The following is a 27,517-nucleotide window of genomic DNA, read 5'->3' on the forward strand; positions in this document are numbered from 1 at the left end:
ATTTTCTATCTCCTTAACTGGATGCCCTCACTCTCTGTCTCCTTCATAGACTTTTCTTCTCCATTGCTAAATATTGAGCTCCAGCTAAGAGAAGAGCTCGCTCTACTTGTATATCTTCACCCACACTCAGGGTCACGCTCAGTCTCATGGCAGTATTTTCTGAATTCCCCTCCCTCCCAAATATCCATTTTCTTCCCAGTCCTCTCCTGTCACCTTCAGACATGTTCATGTGGATATCTAGGAGAAATCACAAACATCAACACAAAAGCCATCCTCAAGACTAGCACTCTTTTCCCTGCCTCCTGTGGTGTTTCTGCCCCATACAGGATTGGGTATCAGCAACTACCCTAGAGTGCTCAGGTCAAATATTCAGCAATTGTCCTTGGTCTTTTCACCATTACACTCACCCCAATCCATCCCCAAACCCTGCTTATCTTAAAGACAATATTATAAACATATATATGTGAGAGATAGAGAGATACATATATTCAAAATTATAAATATATAAGTATACAATTATATGTATATTAAATATCTATAAAATATATAATTATAAATAAATCAATCAGGTTAAGCTAATTTATTCCTCTTACCAAGTCATGCCATCATGTTATATCATACATATTCTATTGATACTCATACCCATAGGGACACGTTCTGCTAAATGGCCACAAATTCTTCACATTTCAAGGACTCAAAAGCTGCTTTTGCCAAAAAACACTGATTATTTACTTAGGCCTACAGATGCCCAATGGACAACTACAAGTGAGATAACACTTGGCATCTCTGAGATATATTTATTCTATTTATTGGCTCATAATAATCACAGCATAGAAAAGAGAAAGAAATACCTGTAGTATTAGTAAGGACTCTTGAAACATCCCAGGCACAACAGGTGTAGGAAGAGGCCGTAACTGAATTGAAACCCTTACTCCACTTCTGAATAAAATTAAAAAAAAAAATACATACACACACACACACACACACACTGGGTAGTGAAAGTAATACTCCTTTTCTTACCTGGATGATTAATTTCATAATGCAATTAATGAAGATTTGTATGAAAAAAAATTAAAAAGCTGCTTGTAGAACAAGTACTGAAGGGCTTTCTAAAACAGATGTGTAAATATTCATAATCAGTCTCATTTCATCTCTTTAAACAACAACAACAACAAAACCTACCACCACAAAGTTCTACCATTTGTTTGATGGTACACTAAGCTAAAGCCTTAACAGTGTTTTTACTTCATTAGATCATTAGAAATTAAGCACTCTTTGGAGTTAATCGGCAAATTAAAAAAAAAAAACTCATGAAACTAAATGATATTTCATTTTATACCCTTTCACACTTCTTGAATAAACATTATCTTATAAATGAAGATACATCACAAAATTTATACATATTTATTTGCTATCAAGTTAAAATGATTATTTCTCCATGAATTATGCTGTAATTGATAATAATTAAGAAGAAGCTTACTTTAATCTATCTCCCCATCCCTAATACAAATTTCTCTCTACCACTTCTGACACCTTCATCTGTCATACTGTGTTCAATTCTGCAAACTTCTGAAACATCTATATACAACTCTGAGTGGTATCTTCCAGAATGGTTCTATAAAACTCCTCACTAACATTTGCTCAGCCTAACAATTTCTTAAGACAATGAGATATTGATTCGTCATTTTTTTTGTTTCACCCAAACTTGAAAAGCATCTGTTATAATTAAAATTAATATAAAGTGAATATCTAAATTACTTTACATAAAACAAATAAAAAGTGATAGCAGTTATCACATTTTCTAAGGTCATTAGTAATTTTAGAATTTTTAAATATGACTTTTACAATATATTTCAGGTTTGTATTCCTGTTTCAATAACAAAAGTAGAAATACACGCTAAATAAGCTTAAAAATAGTCTACATTAAAACAGTGTTTTTGTAGGCCTAGGTGGACAAATGAAAAAACTGGGCTTAAAGAGGAGATTCCATGAGTTTAAAGTTAGGGGAGGAAAAAAAGTTTATGCCACAATTACTTTCATAATTTCAATTAAAGTCTATTTAGTAATTGTCTTAGAAATATCTCTTTTGAACAACAAAACAAAAAAAGCTTCTTCTTATACTTACAAAAAATTCTTCATAAATCTTTACATAAGTGCAGCCACTTGGCAGCATAAATATATTTTAACCCAAGCTTATATCATTTCATGACTCTTTTGGAAATTGTCATCCTTTACACGTTTATATTCAGAATATTGTCTTTAGATTAAATATAACTAGTTTTAAAATATATACTAAATATTCTTATTAACCACATAAATCTCCAAATGATGAAAACCTGTCTAGCATTACACAAATATCTTGAACGTGAGATAGGCAAGAACACCTTGAAATAATGCTTAACTAATCACAAAGTGACAATTCTGTAATAGATTGCTGCTATTAGACAAAAGTAAATAAAACTGTCATGATAAGATAAAAGAATAAAGCGAAATAAGCAGTAATTACTGTTTTGTCATTAGAGAAAGTAATATCCAACACAGCTCAGTAAAAAAGGAGGGAAAGCCCACAGCTGTACAAGTAAAGAAGAGGCCTGGTCAAATCAGTACTAGGAGCTAGACACAATTCAGGGATAAGAGTGACACCTAAACATCTATCAAAGAATGGAACAATGGGCTGCAAAGAGAAGGCAAGTGTTTTTAGGTTCCGGGTATGCCACATACTGAAGAATAATATCACATGGGCACTGGCTGAAAAATAACCAAGCTATTCTCAAAACAGCTCTTTATTAAAGACTGAGTTAGTACTTAAGTGAGGATATTCTTTTCAAGTCATTGGTAGTCTTAATTAGGTCACTTAATATGCAAATGGTCCCGGCAAGTATAATCAATTGTGTCTGAAACTTTAATGTTTAGAGCAACTTAAATTCTAAGGACACAGAGAAGCCCAGGAAAATGTCATGCAAACATGGAGACAGAAGATGGCAATCTACATGTCAAAGAGTGCACCTCAAAGGAATTCATTCCAGAAATTACCTTGATATACAAATTTTAGAATTAGGACAAATAAATTTCTGTGTAATCTCATCTGTGCATTGTCTTACAACAGCCCTGTGAATCTAATGCAGCCCATTTGGACACACATACACTGTCTCTGCCCCCTGGCTGAATGAATATACAATTGGATCACATCACCTTTCAACAGCATTGAAAGGCTGACCTGCTGCAAGAAAAGACATGTCTTACTATAATATTCTTAAGGTATGCAAAAACACAGCTCCTGACCTGATGGGGATATAGAGATTTATGGTATGGCACAGTAATACCAAATATATACTATTTTACCTCCTTCATTAGTGTAACTCTCACTTCTCTTTGTGTCAAAACTTTCCTGGTGAGGATGTTTGTATATAAGTTTTGTAAAAGAACTAGGAGGCCAATGGATTTGACTGGTACATGGGCTACCTGGGGCAGGTGGCTAAAACAAAAACAGTAACATCACAAAAGAAATATTCAGTGCCCAACAAATACTGACAATGATGTGAAAATGATTTTTCTGTTATTTCTACATGTATGTAATCTGAATATCACACCTATTATGTTGTCAGGAGAAATAATACAGTCCAGATTATTTTGGAAAGGGCATGTAGGTCATTCAAGTGGTAAAGTTCTAAAAGTTTAGAGAAGTCCCCATCTTGGGTATTTGTTCTGGCATATTCTGGCCATCTCTGGGTTTTTCCTGTGGAGACAATTCTCCAGAAGGCTCAGCTAACCTCAGACCACAGATATCATTGTGGGTTTTGTGGTGTACTTGCTCTTTCCACAGGAGACAGAATTAAAATGTAGCTTTTTGATGGTCTACAGGAAGCTCTGCAAAGACTTTGTCTTACATGTAGGACAACAATTAACATAACCATCATGGCTGTTTCCACAGGAGTCACTCCCACTGAAAATTTTTAATACATAGATTAGAAATAGATGAATATATGCATAGGCCTCCATACATTGGATTACAGAATAAGGTCTTTGGATAATTATTTCAGTAGAAAAACTAGAATCCAATATTTAAATATCTACCCTACCACACATGTCCTGATAACCTAATTCTGCCATTTCAGGTGCCCACAATTACTACCCTCCCCACCCCCCCCCCACACACACACAGGAGGAGAAGGTCAAAAGACTTTCCACCTGTGATCCAAGATAAGGACTTGCCTGTATTGCTCTTCTCTGGACTGCTCTCTTTTACCTGTAAATACCTCCTGATAAATAGTCATAGATCTTGGTGTGAAGGCTGAGACAACATGTAAATATTCTCAGGACATTTTTGTGCCTAGAACCCTGGAAGTTTGCATACATCTTAAAAACATATTTTTTATTTTGGGCATCTCCATTTAAATGAGCTGAATAAAGCAACCTCTCTGGAATGTGTGTGCCTGGTTATCAGAGTTCTAAGTTTGGTTCTAATGCTGAGAAATTGAGGTTGATCCTTCAAAGTTTCATTACCTTGGCCACTTCCTATAATAAGACCACCACAAAACATTCTTTAGAGTGCTGAATTTTTATCTTTTTATCTGTATAAAAATACAAAAGTGGATGTGCTCTTTTAGTCTCTTGGGAAGTTGTCAATACATCTTGTAAAAGGACTATAAGGCCAGTAGAGTTGACTGGTACATGGGCTACCTGGGGCAGGGAGCTAAAACAAAAACAGTAGCAACAGAAAATAAATATTAAGTCCCCAATAAACCCTGACAAGGATGTGTGCACACTTTTGTGAAGGCTTCCAGCAGGTGTGGCAGGTGCCCTAGAGTAGACCTGGATGGCAACATTAGAGCTTGATTTTTTTTCTGAGTTTAATCTGGAGGCAGAATAAGAAGATCAGAACAGAAGAGACATCATAGAGCACAGACATGTGTACAACCCAACTGTCCCTGGGCTCCCTTGCTCTCTGGTGAGGCATTTTTTGAGAGAAATACCTGTGGTGGCCACATGATGGTAGTTTGCACAGACCAAAGCAAACCTGGGCATTCTGTCTGGCTCCTGCCACTCACCTGGATCTTGGGACCTGGGCGCTCACCTGCCTTTCTACAAAAGTCAAAAATACTCTGCCCAGAGGTGAATCCATGATTGCAGCTGGATACTCTGAACTTTACCAAAAGAAATCAAAACAAAACAAACAAACAACAACAACAAAAGCATTACTAACTGCCCACCTGTGGCTTTTGTTTTGATGCAAATAGAGCAGATCTGATTCAAAACAGAGTTCTGTATCTTGCTCCCCAAATATCAGGGGTGCAAAAAAATCACATATTACAGACAAGACTTATTGTTAAGAGAGTGTCAAGGATCTCTCTCTTCAAGGAAAAAAAAAGAATATTTGGCTTTCATTGTGAATCCAGGAAAACTAATTCCAGATTTTTTTTTTAATTCTATGAATAACTCCATATACGTGCCAATAAATAAATACATAACCAGGCACCCTGCTCCTCTCTGCCCTAGTTAAATGTGGGCTGCCTTGAGATTCCCTGCTCCCTTGGATCCCTTCACCTGCATATCAATGCACCAGGTGTGCAGTCCCTTCTGCTCCTCTTTGCAGCATCCTGAACTTCTACCTAATTATTTTCAGGCCTGAACACCTTTGGCAGACTCCACTTGGGGAGAGATTCAGAAAATTCTGGAATAAACCTAAAGGCATTTCATCATCACGCTATGACACTATCAATTTCTTTCTATGTTCCTATTCACTATTTTTTAATTTGTTTTATTTTAGTTGTTCTTCTTAATTAAATATGACATAGAATTTATTTTGGTAAAATTATATAAGCATAGGAATTCTTATTTATGATTCATAATTATTTGGGGCTGGGTCTATAGCTCATCAGTAAAGTGTTTGCCTCATACATGTGAAGAACTGCATTCAATCCTCAGTACCACAAAAAATAAACAAAATAAATAAAGATATTGTGTTCATTTAAAAAAATGATTCATAATTATTCTAATTATACTGTGTTTAAGTATAGAAATGCATTTGGTTTATGGGTGTTTATTTTATATTGTGCTATTTTGCTAAATTTATTTATCAGTCAAGAAATTTTTGGGCTGAGGATGTGGCTCAAGCGGTAGCACGCTCGCCTGGCATGCGTGCGGCCCGAGTTCAATCCTCAGCACCACATACAAAGATGTTGTGTCCGCCGAAACTAAAAAAAAAATAAATAAATATTAAAATTCTCTCTCTCTCTCTCTCTCTCTCTCTCTCTCTCTCTTAAAAAAAAAAAGAAAGTTTTCAGGTGAAATTTTTTGGATATCCTAAATATAGAAGCATGTCATTAGCAAATAGTGATAGTTTAAGTTCCTCTTTTTCTATTCATTTATCTTTAATTTTTTCCTCTAATTGTTTTGGATAGAGTTTCAAGGAGGATGTTGAATAGAAGTGGCATAAAAGGGCATCCTTTTACTTTTTTTGAATTTTAGAGGGAATGCTTTAAATTTTTCTCATTGGATTCTTAACCATGATTCTTGCAGATTTTAGAGTTATAAACAAATATATTTATCTCCCTGGTTTTCAGAATCTGGTATGTGGAGAGAGTCACAGAAATTCCCTTCTTCAAGGTAATGTAGGTTTCTCTTATGGACATTATTTCGTGACTGATTTTCTCCTGCAGATAACAGATAGTTCAATGAAGAATGTGACATACCCTCTCCACTTAAGTCAGGCAGGGATGCAGGTTAATTTGTGAAAAGGAAAGCATGTGGGGGTCAGCACAGTGGGCCCACTGTATAGAATTATTCCCTGAAAACCTCAGGGTCCCACCACTCACATCTGTCCTCTATCATTTGGCAAGAAGTAGTTTAGCCCAAGTCATAGTATGATTCATCCTTGGTCCCAAAGACTGGGCCCCAGAAAAATATGTTTCACCAGAGAACTGGATAGAAATATGGATTTTCAGGCTTCATCCCAGCCTTACTATATGAGACTCAGAGTGGCTCACAAATCTTAATTTTCATAATCCATTTAGTTGCATGCTTGCGGCTGAGAATCTATGCCCTGATTTGGTCTCTCCTCCAATAACCAGGTTTTTTGTTTGTTTGTTTGTTTACAACTTTATAAAATAAAATTATGGTCTCACTAAGTTACACCTCACTAACCTGCATCTAAAATTGTCTAGTTCCAGCCCTGGTGTACAGACCCTGAGATCCAAGGGGCTGGGTGTATGGAACCCAACTGCTCAGATCTTCAGGGAATCCTGTTGCAATATCCCCATTTAGACCCTCAACAACACCACCCACAGCTAATAGTCAAATCCCTGTAAATGTTTTGGTCTTTACTTCTCTTCCAGAGAAGAAAGCAATACCCAATCTGTTGTTTAAGAAGATTAAAGGGGGCTGAAGTTTTGGCTCAGTGGAAAAGTGCTCTCCTATCATGCATGAGGCACTGGGTTTGATCCTCAGCGCCATATAGAAATAAAATTAAATTTTGGGCCACCTAAAACTAAAATCATATTTTTAAAAGTTAAAAAAAAATCTCTAAAGGCCATGTAACTGCACTGTAACCATGATTGGGTGGACCATGGTTTTCTTAAATGAATATTCTGGATCACAATGTGCAGATCCCCACAGTTGCCTGATAAAACCACTAGATGGCAAGAGTGTGTTTTGGTTTTTTTCTTTGCTAGTGGTGGGTGCTTTGCAGGTGGATCTGTCTTCACTTTGTTGCTCCCATTAGAGTCCCTGAAGTGTTCCTCACTGAGGGAGATTTTACTGCAGATATCAGGAAGTGATATGAAGCCAGAGTCTTTGACTACAGGGAACAATGGCTATAGGATTTTAATAGAATTTTTTTTTTTTTTTTCAGAATGTTACAGGTCCTCCTCCCCATACACCAGAGGCTGACAATTTCTCCACAGCCTGAAGTCCTGGTGGTGGCAGAGGTATGGTCACAGGCCCTAATAATACCAATCTGGAGGAGGAAAGTGGAGACAGGATATTTTCTTCTCATGAAAAGTATACTATGGTTTTATGAACACCCAGAACATATGGCCTGCCTTCTTTGATGCTTTAAAGTATTGATTGAGAAAGTAAATGAGAAGGTGGGAAAGATAACTCAAATTTGAATCTTGGGTCCAAGTCTAGCTCTACTCCAGACTAGTGTGGCCTTTATCTGCTCCTGTGCCTCTTCTGAAACCCACATTTTCATCCATGGCAGAAGAGGCTGTATGCAACAGGAACAGTACTTGAACAATTCCCACATCCCAGGAGCAGTGCTCCTCCTACCGTCCCACTTCTGGCAGCCATTTGTGTTTCCCAGCACTAAGATGGGAGGGCTTAACAGAAAGCAGGGGCTTGGGTGCCTCCCCATGACTAAAACCCAGGGGTGCAGGTTACAGACACAGTTGCCCTGGCCCTTTTGTATATGTTTGACATTGTAGTAAGAGTGCCTTGGGTTTGTTTTAATCAGGTATGGGAGACTCACATTAACACATGGACTGTCACAGAGATCTACAGTTTTCCATAAGCAGAAGTGCAGAGCCATTTGGGAAGCTTCAGGGTTGGTCAGAAGATGAGCATGTGGAAGGTGATGGAGAACATGGGAAAGGGACTTTCTTGTATTTGTGCAGGAAGATGAGACAGCATAAGTGAATTTAGGGTTAGTATGTTATAATTTTAGTTAGCTTTAGGGGGCATGGACCATCCCTGGTATTCTGGTACCCAACATGCTGTGATTAGATCAAACAAAGACTGACCTTGGATGGTAGAAGCACAATAGAGAGGATAGTGGTGGTATGGAAATTATATTGTTTAATTTGCACATGGTGAACAACTTGGGGATTTGGCTAACTATCGATAAGAATTAGCTCTCTCCAAAAGGTCATGACTGGGTGCAGTGGTCTGTGCCTGGGTGCAGTGGTACATGCCTGTAAACCAAGTGACTCAGGGGACTAAAACCGGTGGATTGCAAGCTTAAGGCCAGCCTGAGCATTTTAGAGAGACCCTGTCTCACAGTAAAATTTAAAAAACAAAAATATAGGGATCTTGTTCAGGTATAGTAGAACAACTGTAGAATGCTCCCGAGTTAAACCTTCCTTTGCCCCCAGCATACACCCACCCACCCCCCCACACACAAGCAGTCTAAGAACTCATTCCCTTCATGGTCAGCTGTCCCGACTGGCAGGACACATCAACTCAACGAGGGCCGCAAACCTAGGTGGGAAGGAATGAAGGGACAAGAGACACGAGGGATATCAGCAAGACAGGAGTTCTGACCAAGCTGCAAATTTTTATTGTTCACACAGGGGTATTTATATGCTGGGGATAGGAAAGCTCTCTTATGGGCAGTTGCTGGGTGTCTGCACAAGGTGAGATAACCGCAGGATGTTTCAGGGAGATAGGTGGCCGCAGGATGTCTCCCAGGCAGGATGTCTCCCAGGCAGGATGTCTCCCAGGGGGCTGTTTATTGTAAAAGTCAGGCTATTCTTTGAAGGAGAACTTCCTTCTAGCCCCTGATAGTCACCAAAGCACCATTGTCAAAGAAAGAGAGTCCCAATAGAAAAAGGCCTTGGTAACACAAATACTTATTTGTGTTATTTCCACAAAAAAAAGACAGTGACTCTGTAGGTGTTTCTAGCAGCCTGCTCTCTGCTCCCTCAGGCAAGGGTATGTGTTTATAATCTTCTAGGTCACATGCTTCATGGACCCTAAGCAGCCTTGTGGGTGACCACAGAGCAGCAAGACGCCTTGTTTTAATGGAGTATTTTCTGGTGAGGCATAAAGCTTGGCCAGCAGAGCAGAGAATTCTGATGCCAGTCAACAATCTCTCCTCTGTCCTTTGATCCTCAATTTGTCACCAGGTGATACTTGTCTGGGATGAGCTCAGGATGTTTGGGATAATGACATACTACTCAGGTAGAGAGAAGAGGACAGTGGCCTGGATTTGCATGGCATTGCATCTCACTGGAGGTTTATTCTCTCAGATGGCACTTTGGAAGGGGAAAGTGAAGCACTGCACAGAACACACTGGAATGTGCAGGATCAGAAGTGAAAGGTTTTCTTTTTAGGTAGCAAGATAATGTTCCAGGCCACCAGCTCCAGCATGGGGCTGCAGATTCTGATGGCCTGCATGTGTGTGTGTGTGTGTGTGTGTGTGTGTGTGTGTGTGTATGTGTGTGTGTACGTGTGAATGCAGGTGAAATGCTCAATGACTCAATGTGCATTCTTGGGATAGAAGAGGTGGAAAGACTACTTACTCAATGGGGTTCCTGCTTAGGAAGAATCTTGCCTGTTGTTCAAGCAGGGGCATCTGTCTCAACATTGATGACTGACCTGCGACTGGTAAGCTTTGGGAAGGATGGTAGAACTCTTTGACAGAGGTTTAGTAGCACCACAATCAGGCCCAAATGAATAATTCTCCTGCTTGCAGGCTTTAGGTTTCTTCTGATAATATGCTGTGTGTCTCCCTCTGCTCCTTCTTTTGTTTCTTCCCTCCCTTCCTCACCTACTGGGAGACAATAACTGTGCTTAAAGCACGGGAGAGAAAATAATAAATTAGAAAAATACTAGTTCTTTTTTATGCGGATTATATGATCTACCCAGGGTTCCTGAGCCTTGGCATGGTTAAACTTAGAGACCAAAGACTTGTTTTTGGTAAGGGGCTTGCCCATCATGATGATGTTTAGTAATCCTATTACCTACCTTGAAAATCAGAAATGCCTCTAGAAGGCCCAATGTCCACTGGGTGTGACCACTGCCATGGCTGAGAACTACTGAGCAGTGAAGCACGAAGCTTAGTCCACACCTGCAGTGGAGTTTGCATGGATGTCTCTGTGTCTACTTGGGGTCTGTTCAGGGTCTGCTACTGCTCAGAGTCTGGGTTAGTGGGACTTGCAGGGGGTTTAGTGCACACCAGTTTTGAGAGAGTAATTGACCAGAGGCTATCAAATAAAACCACCATCAACAAAGGCACCATCTTAATATTGTGAGATTATCATGCAGATATTTCTGTTACAGCAAAAGTCAATGGAGGTATCTGTGCTTTATTGCACTATGGTGATCACTCAGTAACTATAGCTATTATCATTTGAAAAAAAAAACTTTTTAAATGATGCAATTGTGCAGACTGACACACAGCAAATACTGACTCTGACTACCACAAAACCTGAGTCTCTTTGTGTTTTGTTTCCTTTTTTTGTACATAAGATCAAACCAAGGTGCCTCTACCACTGAGCCACATCCCCAAATCTTTTTTAGAGTTAGGATCTTCCTAAGTTGCTTAGATTCTTGTGAAATTGCTGAGGATGAATTTGAACCTGTGGTCCTTCTTCTTCACCCTCCCCTGTTGCTTGGATGACAAGTGTGCCTAGCTGAAGACTGAGTCTTCCAGAATCCTGAGAGAATCTGAAGTGCTGCAGTGGAAGAGATTTTCTCATACTTTATAAACTGTCAAAACCATCATTCCCTGGGAAGAAGCACGTTGGAAGCTGAGCCAAGGATGAGACCAGGGAAAGGTTTCACTTTCTGAGCTTTCATAGTGTGGCTGGGGATGAACCTGCATTTTCCTGGGTGACACAACTGTATCCTTATAAGAGTTGCTGGTAAGATGGACTCATCAGTTCAAATGCTTTTCATTGACACCATTTTTTCAACCATTCTGATTTTCTTTTCCAAATATAACAACATTATGGATTTGTAAAGTGTGCAGGGCAGCTATGTTTCATCAGGTATTAGATCAGTGTTCTCTACAACAGATCTCATATATATGCAAGCAGTGCCACACGTTGGATACAAAGATACACAGTGCTCCCCTGGTCTGTCTAGTAAATTCTATATAGTATGTTTAGTGGTGGGTGAAGGGTAGTGTGCTTCATTCTCATTTGTGCACACCCTCTGGAGGCTCAGGCGCCTCAGGGGTCATGGACAGGACTCCTGGTGTCTATTCAGTGTAATCATTCAAACCCACTACATGTGTGGATTTAACAACAGGATGTGTTGCATTTTGCTGTTCAATATCTTTGTTTTTCAGTCATCTGGTTTCAAACTTGTAAACTCTGCATTTGATATAGAAAGCTAAATTATGTCATGCAGGACATTTTAAAAGCCAGACTCTGATGCCTGAAGTGTGACAAAAACAACTCTTGAATGTTTTTATGGACAGCAAATCCTGAGTAAAATTTTGTATCTAACTGTAGAGCAAGAGACATTGACTTCTGGATGTAGTGGTGCATGCCTCTCATCCATGTAGCTTGGGAGGCTGATGCAGGAGAATTGCAAGTTCATATCCAGCCTTAACAAAAGTGAGGCCCTAAGCAACTCATTAAAATTGTGTCTCTAAAGAAATACAAAATAAGGCTGGGATGTGGCTTATGGGTTGAGTGCCCCTGAATTCAATCCCTGGTATAGTACAAGAATAAAATAAATGAATAAATAAATAAACATTGACAATGGACCATGCTATCCATCTGAGGTTATGGGAAAAAACTTTGATGTGATCATAGACTTTAGTCATAAGATAGTTTTACTAATGTGTTGGTTTGGTAAAAAAGTGGCCTTTAAGTTCAAACATAGCTTTTGAAAAAATAATTCAGTCAATACAGAGTGATTGAGGAAGTGGCAAGTGAACCTGGAAAGGTTCACAGGAGGAAAGAGGGCCAAAGTTCCAACTGTGCTCCCTGCTTACTTCCATGGGCTCCTGGGTCATGGTTGGGCCAGTGTGTGGTTTCATGCAGTCAGCTCTCCAAAACTATCTTCGGGCAACTGTAATTTTTCTTTCCAGTCTGAAGTTTCTGGTGACCAATAAGGTGTGATCCCACAAAAAATGACTTTTACAGTCTATAGGTGTGTGAGGATGGTTTGAAGTATGAATCACCTGTTGCGTGGTAACACTCCAAGCATACTTAACACTTTGCAGCATTCGTTACATTTATATGGCTCTTATCTAGTATGAATTTTTTGGTGAACAATGAGATTTTTTCTAATTGAAATAGCTTTGCCACATTCTTTGCATTTGTGTGGTTTCTCTGCACTATGAATTCTTTTGTGTTGAGAAATGTGTGATCTTTGATAAAAAGCTTTGCCATATTCTTTACACTTGTATAACTTTTCCCCAGTATTAATTCTCTGTTGTTGAATAAGGCATGATCTTTGATTAAAAGCTTTGCCACAGTATTTGCCTTTGTATGGCTTTTCTCCTGTATGAAGTCTCTGGGGTTCACTAAGGAATGATCTTCAATTAAAAGCTTTGCCACATTACTGACATTTATATGGTTTCTCCACAGTAAGAATTGTCTGATGTTTACTAAGGCTTGATTTTCTATTAAAAGCTTTGCCACATTCTTTACATTTGTATGGCTTTTTTCCAGTATGAATTTTCTGGTGTTTAGTAAGGTTTGATTTTTGATTAAAAGCTTTGCCACATTCTTTACATTTGTATGGCTTTTCTCCAGTGTGAATTATCTGGTGTTTTAGGTATGCATTTTTATTAAAAGCTTTGCCACATTCTTTACATTTGTATGGCTTCTCCCCAGTATGAATTTTCTGGTGTTGAGTAAGGTTTGATATTTGATTAAAATCTTTGCCACATTTTTTACATTTGTATGGCTTCTCTCCAGTATGAATTATCTGGTGTTGAGTAAGGTTTGATTTTTGATTAAAAGCTTTGCCACATTCTTTACATTTGTATGGTTTCTCCCCAGTATGAATTCTCTGGTGTTGAGTAAGGTGTGATTTTTGATTAAAAGCTGTGCCACATTGTTTACATTTGTATGGTTTCTCCCTAGTATGAATTCTCTGGTGTTGTACAAAGTATAATCTTCCATTAAAAGTTTTGCCACATTCTTTACATTTGCATGGCTTTTCTCCAGTATGAATTCTTTGGTGTTTAGTAAGATATGAATTTTGATTAAAAGCTTTGCCACATTCTTTACATTTGTATGGCTTCTCCCCAGTATGAATTTTCTGGTGTTTACTAAGATTTGATTTTTGATTAAATGCTTTGCCACATTCTTTACAATTGTATGGCTTTTCTCCATTATGAATTATCTGGTGTTGAGTAAGGCTTGACTTTTGATTAAAAGCTTTGTCACATTCTTTACATTTGTATGGCTTCTCCCCAGTATGAATTTTCTGGTGTTTACTAAGGTTTGATTTTTGATTAAAGGCTTTTCCACATTGTTTACATTTGTATGGTTTCTCCCCAGCATGAATTCTCTGGTGTTGAGTAAGGTATGATTTTTGATTAAAAGCTTTGCCACATTCTTTACATTTGTATGGCTTTTCACCAGTATGAATTAGCTGGTGAATCATAAGTCCTGAGTTTCCACTAAAAGCTTTGCCACATATTTTACATTCGTAGGGGTTTTCTCCAGTATGAATTTTCTGATGTTGAGTAAGGCATGATTTTTGATTAAAAGCTTTGTCACATTCTTTACATTTGTAAGGTTTCTCTGCAGTATGAATTCTCTGGTGTTGAATAAGGTATGATTTTTTATTAAAAGCTTTGGCACATTCTTTACATTTGTATGGTTTCTCCCCAGTATGAATTCTCTGGTGTTGAGTAAGGCTTGATCTTTGATTAAAAGCTTTTCCACATTCTTTACATTGGTATGGCTTTTCTCCACTATGAATTTTCTGGTGTATACTAAGGTATGATTTTTTTTTTAGAGAGAGAGAGAGAAGAGGAGAGAGAGAGAGACAAGAGAGAGAGAGAGAGAGAGAGAGAGAGAGAGAGAGAGAGAGAATATTTTTTAATATTTATTTTTCAGTTTTCTGGGGACACAACATCTTTATTTTATTTTATGTGGTGCTAAGGATCAACCCAGCAGGAAGCACATGCCAGATGAGCCTGTTACCACTTGAGCCACATCCCCAGCCCCTAAGGTATGATTTTTGATTAAAAGCTTTGCCACATTCCTTATATTTCCAGATTTTCTCTACACTGTGATTACTGTAGTTTTTAAAAATGCTTGAACAACACTTAAAGACATTTTCCCATTTCTTATATTTGTAAGGTTTATCTTCACTGTAAAGCCTGTGGATTTTAGTAATGGATAAATTTTGAGTAAAACGTTTTCTACATCCTTTACTTAGGAGGCATTATCACTTCTAAGATATACAATTGAGGAATCTTTAAATGCTTTTACATATTTTTGTAACTTGTAGGGATTCCCTCCAATATTAATTCTCTGGTATTCAGGAATGCTTGAAGTTTTACTAAAAGTGCTTTCACATACCTTATATGTGTAATTTGTTTTTTTGGTTATGAATGCTTGGATAAATAAATTTGGGGCATGGGTTAAAATCTTTCTCACTTTTACCATTGTAAAGCTCTTTAAAATGATCATATGGGTGTTTTCTAGGATTTAAATAAGAAGTAAATTTTAATGAGTTTTACAAAATTAATATTGTATTACACCAAAAACAAATGTACTGCAAATTACCTAGGGTAGAAACATGTCTATAGATATTGAAAGATTTATCATAAATATAGAGGTCTCTCCAAGTATCTACATCTGCTATGGCTTAAATGATAAGACAATTTGTCTACATTGTATAGAAAATCAACTCCTTATACTTTATAATAAAGACAGATTAGAATACTGCAATTTTATATTATCGATCTGTAGACTTTTATCTAATGTGCACTCATGTAGAGATTATTGAAAGTTTTAAAACATAATTGATTTTTAAGCATTTTATTACTGTATTGATTTTTTTCATTAAAATGCCTATTTCTAAATACAGCATCCCTTTATGTTCAAAGCACTAGAAAAATTAGGGATAACAGGAAATTACCGCAACATGGTAAAAGCTATATATGCTAAGCCTCAGGCCAGCATCGTTCTAAATGGAGTAAAATTGAAGGTATTCCCTTTAAAATCTGGAATAAAACAGGCATGCCCTCTCACCACTTCTATTCAACATAGTTCTTGAAACACTAGCCAGAACAATTAGACAGACAAAAGAAATTAAAGGCATAAATATAGGAAAAGAAGAACTTAAATTAGCATTATTTGCTGATGACATGATCCCTAGTAGACCCAAAAAGTTCAACCAAGAAACTTCTAGAACTAGTAAATGAATTCAGCAAAGTGGCAGGATATAAAATCAATACCAATAAATCAGAGGCATTCCTGTATATCAGTGACAAATTCTCTGAAATGGAAATAAGGACAATTACTCCATTCACAATATCCTCAAAAAAAAAAAAAAAAAAAAAACCTGGGAATCAACCCAGCAAAAGAGGTGAAAGATCTATACAATGAAAACTACAGATCCCTGAGGAAAGAAATAGAATAAGACCTTAGAAGATGGAAGGATTTACCTTGCTCATGGATTGGTAGAATTAATATTATTAAAATGGCCATATTACCGAAAGCACTTTACAGATTCAATGCAATTCTCATCAAAATCCCAATGACATTCCTTGCAGAAATAGAAAAAGCAAACATGAAATTCATCTGGAAAAATAAAATACCCAGAATAGCTAAAGTAATTCCAAGCAGGAAGAGTGAAATTGGTGGTATCGCAATTCCAGATTTTAAACTATACTATAGAGTAACAGTAACGGAAACATCATGGTACTGGCAGGAAAACAGGCTGGTAGTCAATGGTACAGAATAGAGGATACAGAGATAAATCCACAAAACTACAACTACCTTATATTAGACAAAGGTGCTAAAAACATGCGATGGAGAAAGGATAGCATCTTCAACAAATGGTGCTGGGAGAACTGGAAATCCATATGCAACAAAATGAAATTGAATCCCTTTCTCTCACCATGCACAAAAGTCAACTCAAAATGGATCAAGGAGCTAGGAATCAAACCAGAGATTCTGCATCTAATAGAAGATAAAGTTGACCCTAATCTTCATCCCATGGGGGCAGGCCCCAAATTCCTTAATAAGACACCTATAGCACAAGGCTTAAAACCAAGAATCAACAAATGAAACGAACCCAAACTAAAAAGTTTTTTTCTCTGCAAAAGAAATAATATGTGAAGTGAATAGGGAGCCTACATCCTGGGAACAAATTTTTAACCCTCAAACATCAGATAGAGCTGTAATCTCTAGAGTATACAAAGAACTGAAAAAGTTGAACAACAAAAAAATAGATAACCCAATCAACAAATGGGCCAAGGACTTGAACAGACACTACTCAGAAGAGGATATACAATCAATCAACAAATACATGAAAAAATGCTCACCATCTTTGTCAATCAGAGAAATACAAATTAAAACTACTCTAAGATACCATCTCACTCCATTAAGAATGACAGCCATTATGAAGTCAAACAACAATAAGTGCTGGTGAGGATGCAGGGGAAATAGGTACACTCATACATTGCTGGTGGGACTGCAAATTGGTGCAGCCAATTTGGAAACCAGTATGGAGATTCCTTGGAAAGCTGGGAATGGAATCACTATTTGACGCAGCTATTCCCCTTCTCAGACTATACCCAAAAGACCTAAAAAGAGCATACTATAGGGACACAGCAACATCAATGTTTATAGAGGACAATTCACAATAGTTAGAATGTGGAACCGACCTAAATGCCCTTCAATAGATGAATGGATTAAAAAATGTGGCATTTATCCACAATGGAATATTACTCAGCACTAAAATATAACAAGATCATGGCATTTGCAGGGAAATTGATGGCATTAGAGCATATTATGCTAAGTAAAGTTAGCCAATCCCTAAAACAACAAATGCCGAATGTCTTCTCTGATATAAGGAGGGTGACTCAAAATGGGATAGGGAGGAAGAGCATGAGAAGAAGACTACCACTAAATAGGGAAGAGAGGTGGGAGGGAAAAAGAGGGAGAAGGGGAGTTGCACTGAAGATGGAAGAAGAACCTCATCGTTATATAGAATACATGTATGATGTTGTGATGAGAAAAAGAAAAAAAAGTGTGTCACATTAGATTAGATAGACAGAAATGATGGGAGGGGAGGAGTAGGGGGGATATGAAGGACAGCAGAATAGAATAGACCTTATGACTGCTGTATGTATATAGGTGATTCTATGACCAGTGTGATTCTGCAATCTGTACAATTAGAAAAATGAGAAATTATACCCCAATGATTCAAATGTATGAATTGCCAGGATCATTGTAATGTCATGTGTAGCTAATAAAAAAAATTAAATTTAAAAAATTTGCCTATTTCTAAAGCTGAGCAAACTGGTTGAATCTTTATTTTCCTGAAGATATTGTTAAGGTGCAGCTTCATAATGGCTTGCAAATATCACATATATATGTAATTTGATACATGTTTTTGAATTTGAAAATATTTTGAATTGTAAGTTTTTTTTTTACACAGAATACAAGTAGTAAAAAGTTTACAATTACAATAATGTAATTAAAAGTTTTAACCAAATAAAAAGTGACTGGCACATTTGAGCAGTCAATCTTTTGAGATGTTTATAATAATAAAACCTGATGAATGCTTGGATAAATAAATTTGGGGAATTTTTTGTGTAATTTTCTGTATAAATAATTTTCATGTTTTTTTCTTCATTTAAAGAATTTTTAAAATTTCCTTCTCCTTCAATTTCTATTCCTTATTTAAAATTAAGCATTACCTGTCTTTTTATACATACCTTCTCTTTATCAAGTTTTGCAAAAAACATTTTATTTCTTGCTCTCCTGAAAATTCTTGGTTTTGATTAGAAGTCATACCTGAAAAAAATTAAAATAGCAAGTTATTCCACTTACTACACTATGATGAATATACTCTGCAAATATATAAAATATTATAAAGTTGGGAGGATAGTTAGAGAACAGTATAATTCAAAGCCACTTTTACTCAAGAACTATACAGAGTTTACTAGAATATACTGACAAAAGTTGGAAAACTTTGAAAATCATCTTAAAAATTTATAGCACCACAGATGAGGACAGCATTCAAACTGACTACTATTACCACAACAATATCACATCACAGCCCTTCACTTCAAAATACTCAGACTCCACCTGTGACACAAATGTTGCAGGAAATTAATATCTCTTACTTATTTGTTATCTCTTTGGGGTTTATTTCTTAAGATTGAACACAGGAGTATTCTATCACTAAAATATATCCAAGACACTTCTATATTTATGCTTTTTTTGAGACACTTTATCAGAAAGATGCTGAAATTTATTTCAACTGGCATTCCACTGCCTCGGCTTCCCAGTTATATGGAATTACATTGACATATCATTGCACATGACCTGTTTTTGTTTCCTTTGTAACTTACAAATATTTTCCAAAATGCCTTTAATTATGTAGTTTAACAGATTTTAAATATAAAAATTTCAATGAAAATAATAGCTCCTATAATAAAGGGTATTATCCACTCAAGCAAACAAAGAATATAACACTAGTAATTGAGAGTTAAAAAGTCGATGCTGTTAAATAACTAAGCAATGCCAAATAACTACTTGAAAGATATTTAATAAAATAAATAACAATGTAGAAAATTGAAAGAAATTCAGAAAAAATATAGCAACAGAAAAAGCAGAAATTATATACTAAAAATATTTTTATAAAACAATGCCTCAGGCTGGGTCGCAGCTCAGATGGTAGAATGTTTACTTCACATGCAAAAGGTGGGGCTTAATTCCTGGCACCACACACACACATCACACACACACACACACACACACACACACACAGTCTCATCCATTAGAAATTTGAAGAATATATTAAAGACTAGAATTAATTAAAAGACACAGGTAGGGCCGGATAATGTAGTGTATGACTGTAATCCCAGCATCTGGGGAGGCTAAGGCAGGATGATTATGAGTTCAAAGACAGACTCAGCAATGATGATGCATGAAGCACCTCAGTGAGACCCTGTCTCTAAACAAAATACAAAATAGGCTGGTGATGTGGCTCAATGATTGAGTGTCCCTGAGTAAAATCCCCAGTACCAATAAATAAATAAATAAATAAATAAATAAATAAATAAATAAATAAATAACACAAGTTAATAAATTTATAATCAAACCTTTGAAACTCTTCAAGAAAAAATTTTGATATGACTGAGAAAAAGAGAAATTTTAATTATAATGATATTGTTTTATGGTTAACCATTGATTTCTTTGCAGAAGGCTTCCAGAAAAGAACTGGAGCATAAAGGTATGTATGTTGAAAGAAAAAGAAAATATGAACCTAGAATACTTTATCCACCAATACCATTTTTTAAACTTTAAGAAAAATACAGGCTTTAGATATATGCATATTCAAAAATGACTTTACTTCTTGGCCTGCTCTAAGAGAAATAATCAATGGAATCTTTCCAATAAAATAAATCTACACAACAGCAATGATAAAAAATTTGAAAGCTTATGTGAAAAAAAAATATATATATATACATATACAAATATATATTTTATTTTATTTGATTCTACTATAGAATTTGGAAAACTAAAGCATAAAATTATCATAATTCTTTGTTAATCAGCATAAGTTAGAAAAGCAGGTGTGAAATCAATAATAAATCATGGCAACATATGTAAAGACACTGATTATCTTAGAAAACCAAACTTAATTCAGTTTGAAACATAGTGCAAACTAAGAAACTTTTAAAATTTCTTCTATAGTAATACATGACAGTAGAACATATCTTCATATATTATACATTCATAAAGTATAACTACCTATTTTTGTGGTGGTAAATTTTGTGGAGTTACACTGGTTGTGTATTCACATAAGAACATAAGAATGTTATTTCCAACTTATTCTACTGTTTTTAAGTACTTTTATGTAATTCCAAATAATGACAAAATAAACATCAAAGATAAAAAAATAGGAAAAAATGAAATATCACTATAAAAATTTATGAACTACAAGTTAAGGCAGTTTTTTAATAGTAGAAAAAATTATAAGAAATAAACAAAACTTGAAAACTACAGAAGTAAGTTCTTCCTCAACAGTAACTTAAGTACAAATAAACTATTTTGAAAATACCTAATCAGAACACAATGTGACTAACAAGATTAAACCTAAAAATATGTTAACTATTTCAGCTGTAAATCTACAGAAGATTGTCTTTAGATATAAGGTCACAAAAAGACTAAATCAAAAAGATACAACAAATATTACATTCAAAATTGCAAAGATTATAATACTATATAAATAAGAGACAAAGTAGATTATTATATAAAGATAAATATGACCAATCCTGGAAATACAATCATAGTGAATATATTTGTAACACAAACATATTTTTCATATATAGAAAGAAAATACACACTAAAAATTAAACATCATAAAAAGAAACAAAGCTATAGTAGGAAACATCAATTCCCAATTAATGCAAAGAAAAAAAATAGCATTGCATTAGTACCCAGGGAATTAAAAAAAAAAAAAAAAACTTCAAAAAGCATTAAAAACTAATTAGGTTTACAGAGGCAATCTTCTCTATAGTGTATGGAATATTATTCCAAAGAGATCAGGTTAAAAGCACAAAACAAATGTTAAAGATATTAAAATATTGAAGTTGCTTTCTAACATAATACAATATGTTCCAAAACAAAAGTGAAAGTGATCTTCAAAATTTATGAATATGAGTTTAAAGCCAAATTCAGTGATTAAACAAGGCCCTAAGCAACTTAGATAGACACCGTCACAAAAAGAAATATAAAAACAGCTGCCAGGAAGGCATGGTAACACACATCTGTAATTCAAGCAGCTTGGGAATCTGACAGCAAGATTTTGAGTTCAAAGCCAGCCTGATCAAAGAAAGGTGCTAAGCAAATCAAGGAGACCATATTTCTAAATAAAATTAAAAATGAGGCTTGAGATGTAGCTCAGTGACCAAGTGTCCCTGAGATCAATCCCCAGTACCCTTCCCAAAAAAGTATTGTTGATGTGGCTTAATTGTAAAGAACCTCTGCTAAAAAAAAAAAAGAAAAAGAAAAAAAAAAGAAAGAAAGAAAGAAAAAAAAATCCTATAGCACCCCAAATAATCTAAGCAGTCCATGTAATACCAAATAATCAATATTACTTTTGTATAAACAAATAAGTTATTTGAACAATTCTGTGGAATATCCTGGGTGCATCAATAACTACACATATTAAAATTTTTTATAAACTGCTTCCTGATATAAAAGTAATAAAAGCTACAATATTCAATATATTTTTAGGGTAATTGAGAAAGCCCCAAGTAAGAAAACTGAAAGTACATCAATTAGCCCTCAACTTGATGGTAAAATTAAAATATATTTACAGATCTATTCTCATTAAAATAACATTCAATAGAGACCAATGTGGAAAGCCAATCGAATATCAATTCACATAATTACATGAAGGCAATTTGGAATGAACTAGGAAAAGTTTTCAAACTTTTCAAAGATAAGAAATTATATAATATTTACAAAGGTCAACTTTTAGTATAGTGTGTTAAGTGAAATAGTAATTGACAAAAAAAAAAATACCAGGTAATTCTACTTATGAGAGATATCTACTGTAGCCAAATATACAGACCAAAAGGAATAGTATCAGGGATGAAAAAGTGTGACAAAGGAGCACTTGTTTGGATGAAAAATGAACTTACTTTTTAGTTGATCCAAGCTTTCTAGAAAAAATGTTACAAAAAAATTTGAAAGAACACTACTGACCAGTAAATTTAAAATATATAAGACAGTAAATTCAGGAAAGTTACACAGTTTTGATCACAATTACAAATTTGACAAATATATAAAAGTTAAAAGAATTGTAAAAATCTTTATGGTACCTTTAAAAAGCTAAAATCTTACTCCTAGACAAAAGAACAGATTCATATATAGAGAGATGGTGAATATGCCATTAATTCTAGCTACTTGGAAGGCTGAGGCATGGAAATACAATTTTAGCTTTAGCCACTTACCAAGAGTCTATTTTAAACTAAAAGTCAAAAGGGGGTGATGATGAAGGTAAATATTATAAGAACCTCTGAGTTCAATTTGCAGTGTGTATATATATAAAAAAATTTAGATACATTACATGAAGAAGCACAAGAACAGGGTAAACAATCAAGGCACTATATAAAATCATAAATAAAACAGGGGTAATATTTATACATGTAAGTATAAGTATAGAAAACTTGATTGAAAATTGGCACATGGTTCAAGTGCAGTCTAATTTCACCTAATGTTTTCCTAAAGTGACAAATTATGATAATTTCTATTTAATCATAACATATAGATATAAAAATAAAAACAATATCACTGATGTGAGAAAAATAATGAAAACACTGAAGCTGTCTAAAGAGTGAAACTCAAAAAGACACAAGAATTAGAGTAATGTAACCCACAAAATTCTGAATAATTGTATTACAATAGGAATCTTTCTTTTAATTATTTTGTAGTTATAGGTGGACAGAATACATTTATTTTATCCGCTTATGTTTATGTATGCTAAGGATCAAATACAGTACCTCACATGTGTGAGGCAAGCCCTCTGCCACTACACTGTAGTCTAAGCCCTGAAAATTCTTCTTTAAGCCACATTGATCAGCTATACTTACATAACCACTAGGAGCAGGCATTGTGAATTACTGCTATTCATTACATAGCAGAATAAATTCACAGAATGTCCAGTATAAGCATTCATATAAAGCTCTGATGAGAAAATTTTGAATGAATAAATATTTAAATTATATTTAAAAAACTCTTCTATAATATTAATATATATGGTTTTACTTAGAGGTATTTGGAAATTAGCAGATTTTCAAGGGAGCCCCCAAATACAAGTAAGAGCCAGGTTATGCATATCCTCACAGACATTGTGGAATATTTTGTAGGGATTCTGACTGTGGAAATATACAGAGAATCATTCCTCTGGTGAGCAAATTCCTAGGCCAGGGGTAACAGGCACTCTGTTTCCCACACTTAGAATGCCCTGGAATTTTCCCTAGGAACTAGTAATGTAATTAAATGCATGTGCAATATCAAGCTGCTATGGCAAAATGCTCTGCTCAAAATGGCTCTGGAAGACAGCTCCTGAGAATAAAGGAACTCTCTCTTTTTTATGTTTCAATGAGCCTGAAACTCTCTACATACCGATAAGTTTATACAATGGAATTTCTTGAGAGCTATACAAAACTCCTAAGTTTGCACATTGCAAATTAGTATATAACTGATGAATAAAGTGCATAATGTTGCTAAGTTTCTAACCTGCCTACTAATAAAATGAACAATATGTAGTTATGATGCCAATGACCTAAATTAACCTATTGATATAAATAAAGCTTGGCAGCTTGGCCTCTTTGCCATTATGCCACCTTTCCTGCCTCTTGTCTATGTGTCTTCTTCTGCTTCTTCTTCTTTTTTTTTTTTTACTGTCCTACAATACTTTGTTAATTTGAATGTAGGGAGATCACTGGAGGACAAGAAGGAGCTTAAATAATTGATTGCATGGTAAATATAGAGCATGGAATGCTCTTTATTGATTGCAATAGAAACAAACCTAGGCTTGAAAAAACTAATTTCTGCTGAATTTTAGCTTATCAATTAACATTTTAAAATGTGAATTCCTCTTTGACTTTTGGACCTTTTATCTGTACTCTTTGCTTCATTGATTTCTACCCACTTTGACATGTCTACTGTCAGTTTTCTCTTCAAATCCCAAGGTTATTTCTTTGGGGACAGAAAGGTGACCAAGGATTACTTCGAGAAAGCAAAAATTTTTGATGGAAAATGAAATATGTCACATTTTGTTATTTTCTTGGTAACTACACAAGTCTTCTTAATGTTGTCCTCATTAGGAAAAAAGAAAAAGAAAATACCCCATAAGATTCTACACAATTATTTTCCATTTTTTTCCAGACAAAAACACTAAAATAATTTGAAACCATTTTCATTCTCTACATTGTGACCACTACTTAGAAAAGATAAATTAAACATAAAAAGAAAAACCTTCAACATTTTCTTTTCTACATAAACAAATGCCAATCTTTGTCGTAAAAATAAGAATCTAAAACTTTTTTCATGCAGAATAGAAATTGCAATAAGACACTCTACAAAGTTTAAAAAAATAATCCTTGGTTTTGAATTAGAAATTCTGACTTAAATTTAGGCTCACCAATAAAGAGGAGGTTTCTACAGATCTCTAACATCACATCTCCATATAAAGTCTGCTGAGAAGGGTCCAGGCATTTCCATTCCTCTTCAGAAAAATCAATGATCACATCACTTAATGTCAATGGTTCCTGAAATAAAAATGAGTAAATGTATATCACATAAATTATATGATTAATGACATAGTATTTATTTCATAAAAAATGTACTGAGAGTTAAAAGAAGTGTCTTTCACATATAATAGTGACCTCATCCATTCAATAAGATACTTTTTTGTGGTGCTGGGGATTGAACCCAGGGCCTTGTGTATGCAAGGCAAGCATTCTACCAACTAAGGGATATCCCCAGCCCTAATAATTAGTTACAAGCAGCAAAATTGGTGGATAAAGTTAGTATAATGGAACCCAGGGAGCAGCATGTGTGAAGTAAAACACTGAGGCAAAGAAGTGGAAAAAAAATCCAACATAATCCCAAAGGATGAATAATAGTAGCAATTAGTTATTGAATATTCAAAAGAAGCACAAACAAACAAAGCAATGATACTTGAGACATGCATAGCAAAATTATAAGTAATAATTTTACTCATACAACAGTGGTCACCTCAGTGACCATATGAGATCACTAAAGATACACGAAAACATCCAACAGTCCACATATTTATTTGAATGGTCAAAGTTGTCTATCTTCTCATATTTACACATATCATAAAACAAGTACTGTATTTAAAACATTACTTTTACTTCTTCAGACCACAACATCACAACTCACTTCTAAAACAACAGAATAAAAATTTTAACTATCAAACTATTACAAAACACTTAGGTCCTTGGGTCAACTTGAATTACATGGCAAAAAGTTATAAAAAAATTAAAAAGCAAATTAAGTGAATAGACTGTTAATCTCTCAGTTTATAAGGAAATTGACACATCAGTTTAACATTCCCAGATTTGGATAACCACTCTCACTGTGAAACTGTATCCTCACCCGGCTCATTTCAAAGTAGGAAGTGAGAGAATACCAAGCAGTTAACAAAAAAATTCTGAAAGGTTCTGGTACCCTAAATGCCTCCCTGACAGCATAAAAATACTACTTTTTCCAGGGTCTCAATTATCACTAGTGAATAAACACATACATGAAGTTAGTTTAAGGTTCTGATCTGTGATGTCTTTTTTCTGTATTATTATTATTATTATATTATTATTATTATTTAGATATTTAACCCAGGGGAACTCCACCCCAGAAAGGCATTTCTAGAAGTTTCAATTTTTTTTTTTTTTTAATTTTGACAACCGGGCTCACAAAGTTGCTTAGGGCCTTTAAATTACTGAGACTGGACTCAGACTTATTTCTTTCTACTTCATTTTTCCACACCACTGTGATGTGAGGTGTGTGCCACCACTCCTGACTCTGCAACCGCTTTTGATACCAAATACTCAAATTTGCAAAACAACCAGGGTTTGAACTCAGAATCACAACTGCCTGACTCAAAAACTCAAAAATTTTCCTAGGTCACAATAATCATGCAAATTTTCTAGGGCTCTTGATATAGTTAAATTGGTAGAGTGCTTGCTTTGAATGCAAAAGACCCTAGGTTGAATCCCTAGCACCAAAATAAATAAATAAATAAGTAAATAAGTAAATAAGATAAAAATAAAACTTTTCTAGGAATTTAGTAACTAAAAAATTACACCTCTGCTATAGAAGCATGATTCTTTTCAGCTTCATATCCTTTACTACTTTTTACTATTAAAACACTTTCAAGAACACTCAAATGTTTTTTTTAAATAGGGAATAATTTGGGTAGATCAAATTGGACTATGTTTTGAAAATAAAGCTAAATGAATCATTTTTATTTCTCATCATGAGATAATAATAAAAAATGTGCAAAACATACAATATACAGGTAACTTAGTTTGTTCCTTTTCTTTGGTTTTCATAGTCTACTTATGATTTTTAACCTAGATTAAACCTAGACAGTCTTTTCATGAAAAAGTCTCTTGATATGAAAGCAAGAGAACAAGATAGATCTACTGAAAATAATTTTTTTCCACCAGCAGTTTGACTAAACACCTGAAGATATAAGAAAATAATTCTTTTATTTTTTTCAACATGGCAAATCTTTTTTCTATAAACCCCACATGAAAGGCTGAAGTGGATAAATCCACACAGCACACAAGGAAACCACACAGAGCTAATGCATTTTCAACTAGGAACGAGTGATGAGCCCCTCTCCTTGTATATTTATTTTTGGTGAGGTCATTTGTCCATCTCTTGAATGTCATAGAAATAACATTACATAGTTTTAACAAATAGAATGATAAAAACCTTCACTGCTTTTAAGCACAGAATATTTACATCATCCCCCCCCCAAAAAAAAAACATTTTCTTTCACATGCAACTTTTTGTTCCCAGAAGGATGTTAGTGTAATGGATTATTTTTTTTTTTTTTGAATAATGCAATTTTATTCTTCACTTACATTGTCCAT

General features: G+C 35.0%; 1 protein-coding gene across 1 annotated transcript; it reads right to left on the bottom strand.

Moving 5' to 3' along the window:
• Positions 1-43: 43 nt before the first annotated feature.
• On the bottom strand, positions 44-27,517 carry LOC144249365 (uncharacterized). The gene is made up of 5 exons (XM_077791595.1): positions 27,509-27,517; positions 25,068-25,162; positions 13,875-14,602; positions 13,410-13,706; positions 44-237 (listed from the first exon to the last, which is right to left on the bottom strand). Exons 1-5 carry the CDS (start codon positions 27,515-27,517, stop codon positions 44-46), a joined length of 1,323 nt encoding a protein of 440 aa, XP_077647721.1.

Source organism: Urocitellus parryii, chromosome 11 (genome assembly GCF_045843805.1).
Source record: "Urocitellus parryii isolate mUroPar1 chromosome 11, mUroPar1.hap1, whole genome shotgun sequence".
In the NCBI taxonomy this organism is placed as follows: Eukaryota; Metazoa; Chordata; class Mammalia; order Rodentia; family Sciuridae; genus Urocitellus; species Urocitellus parryii.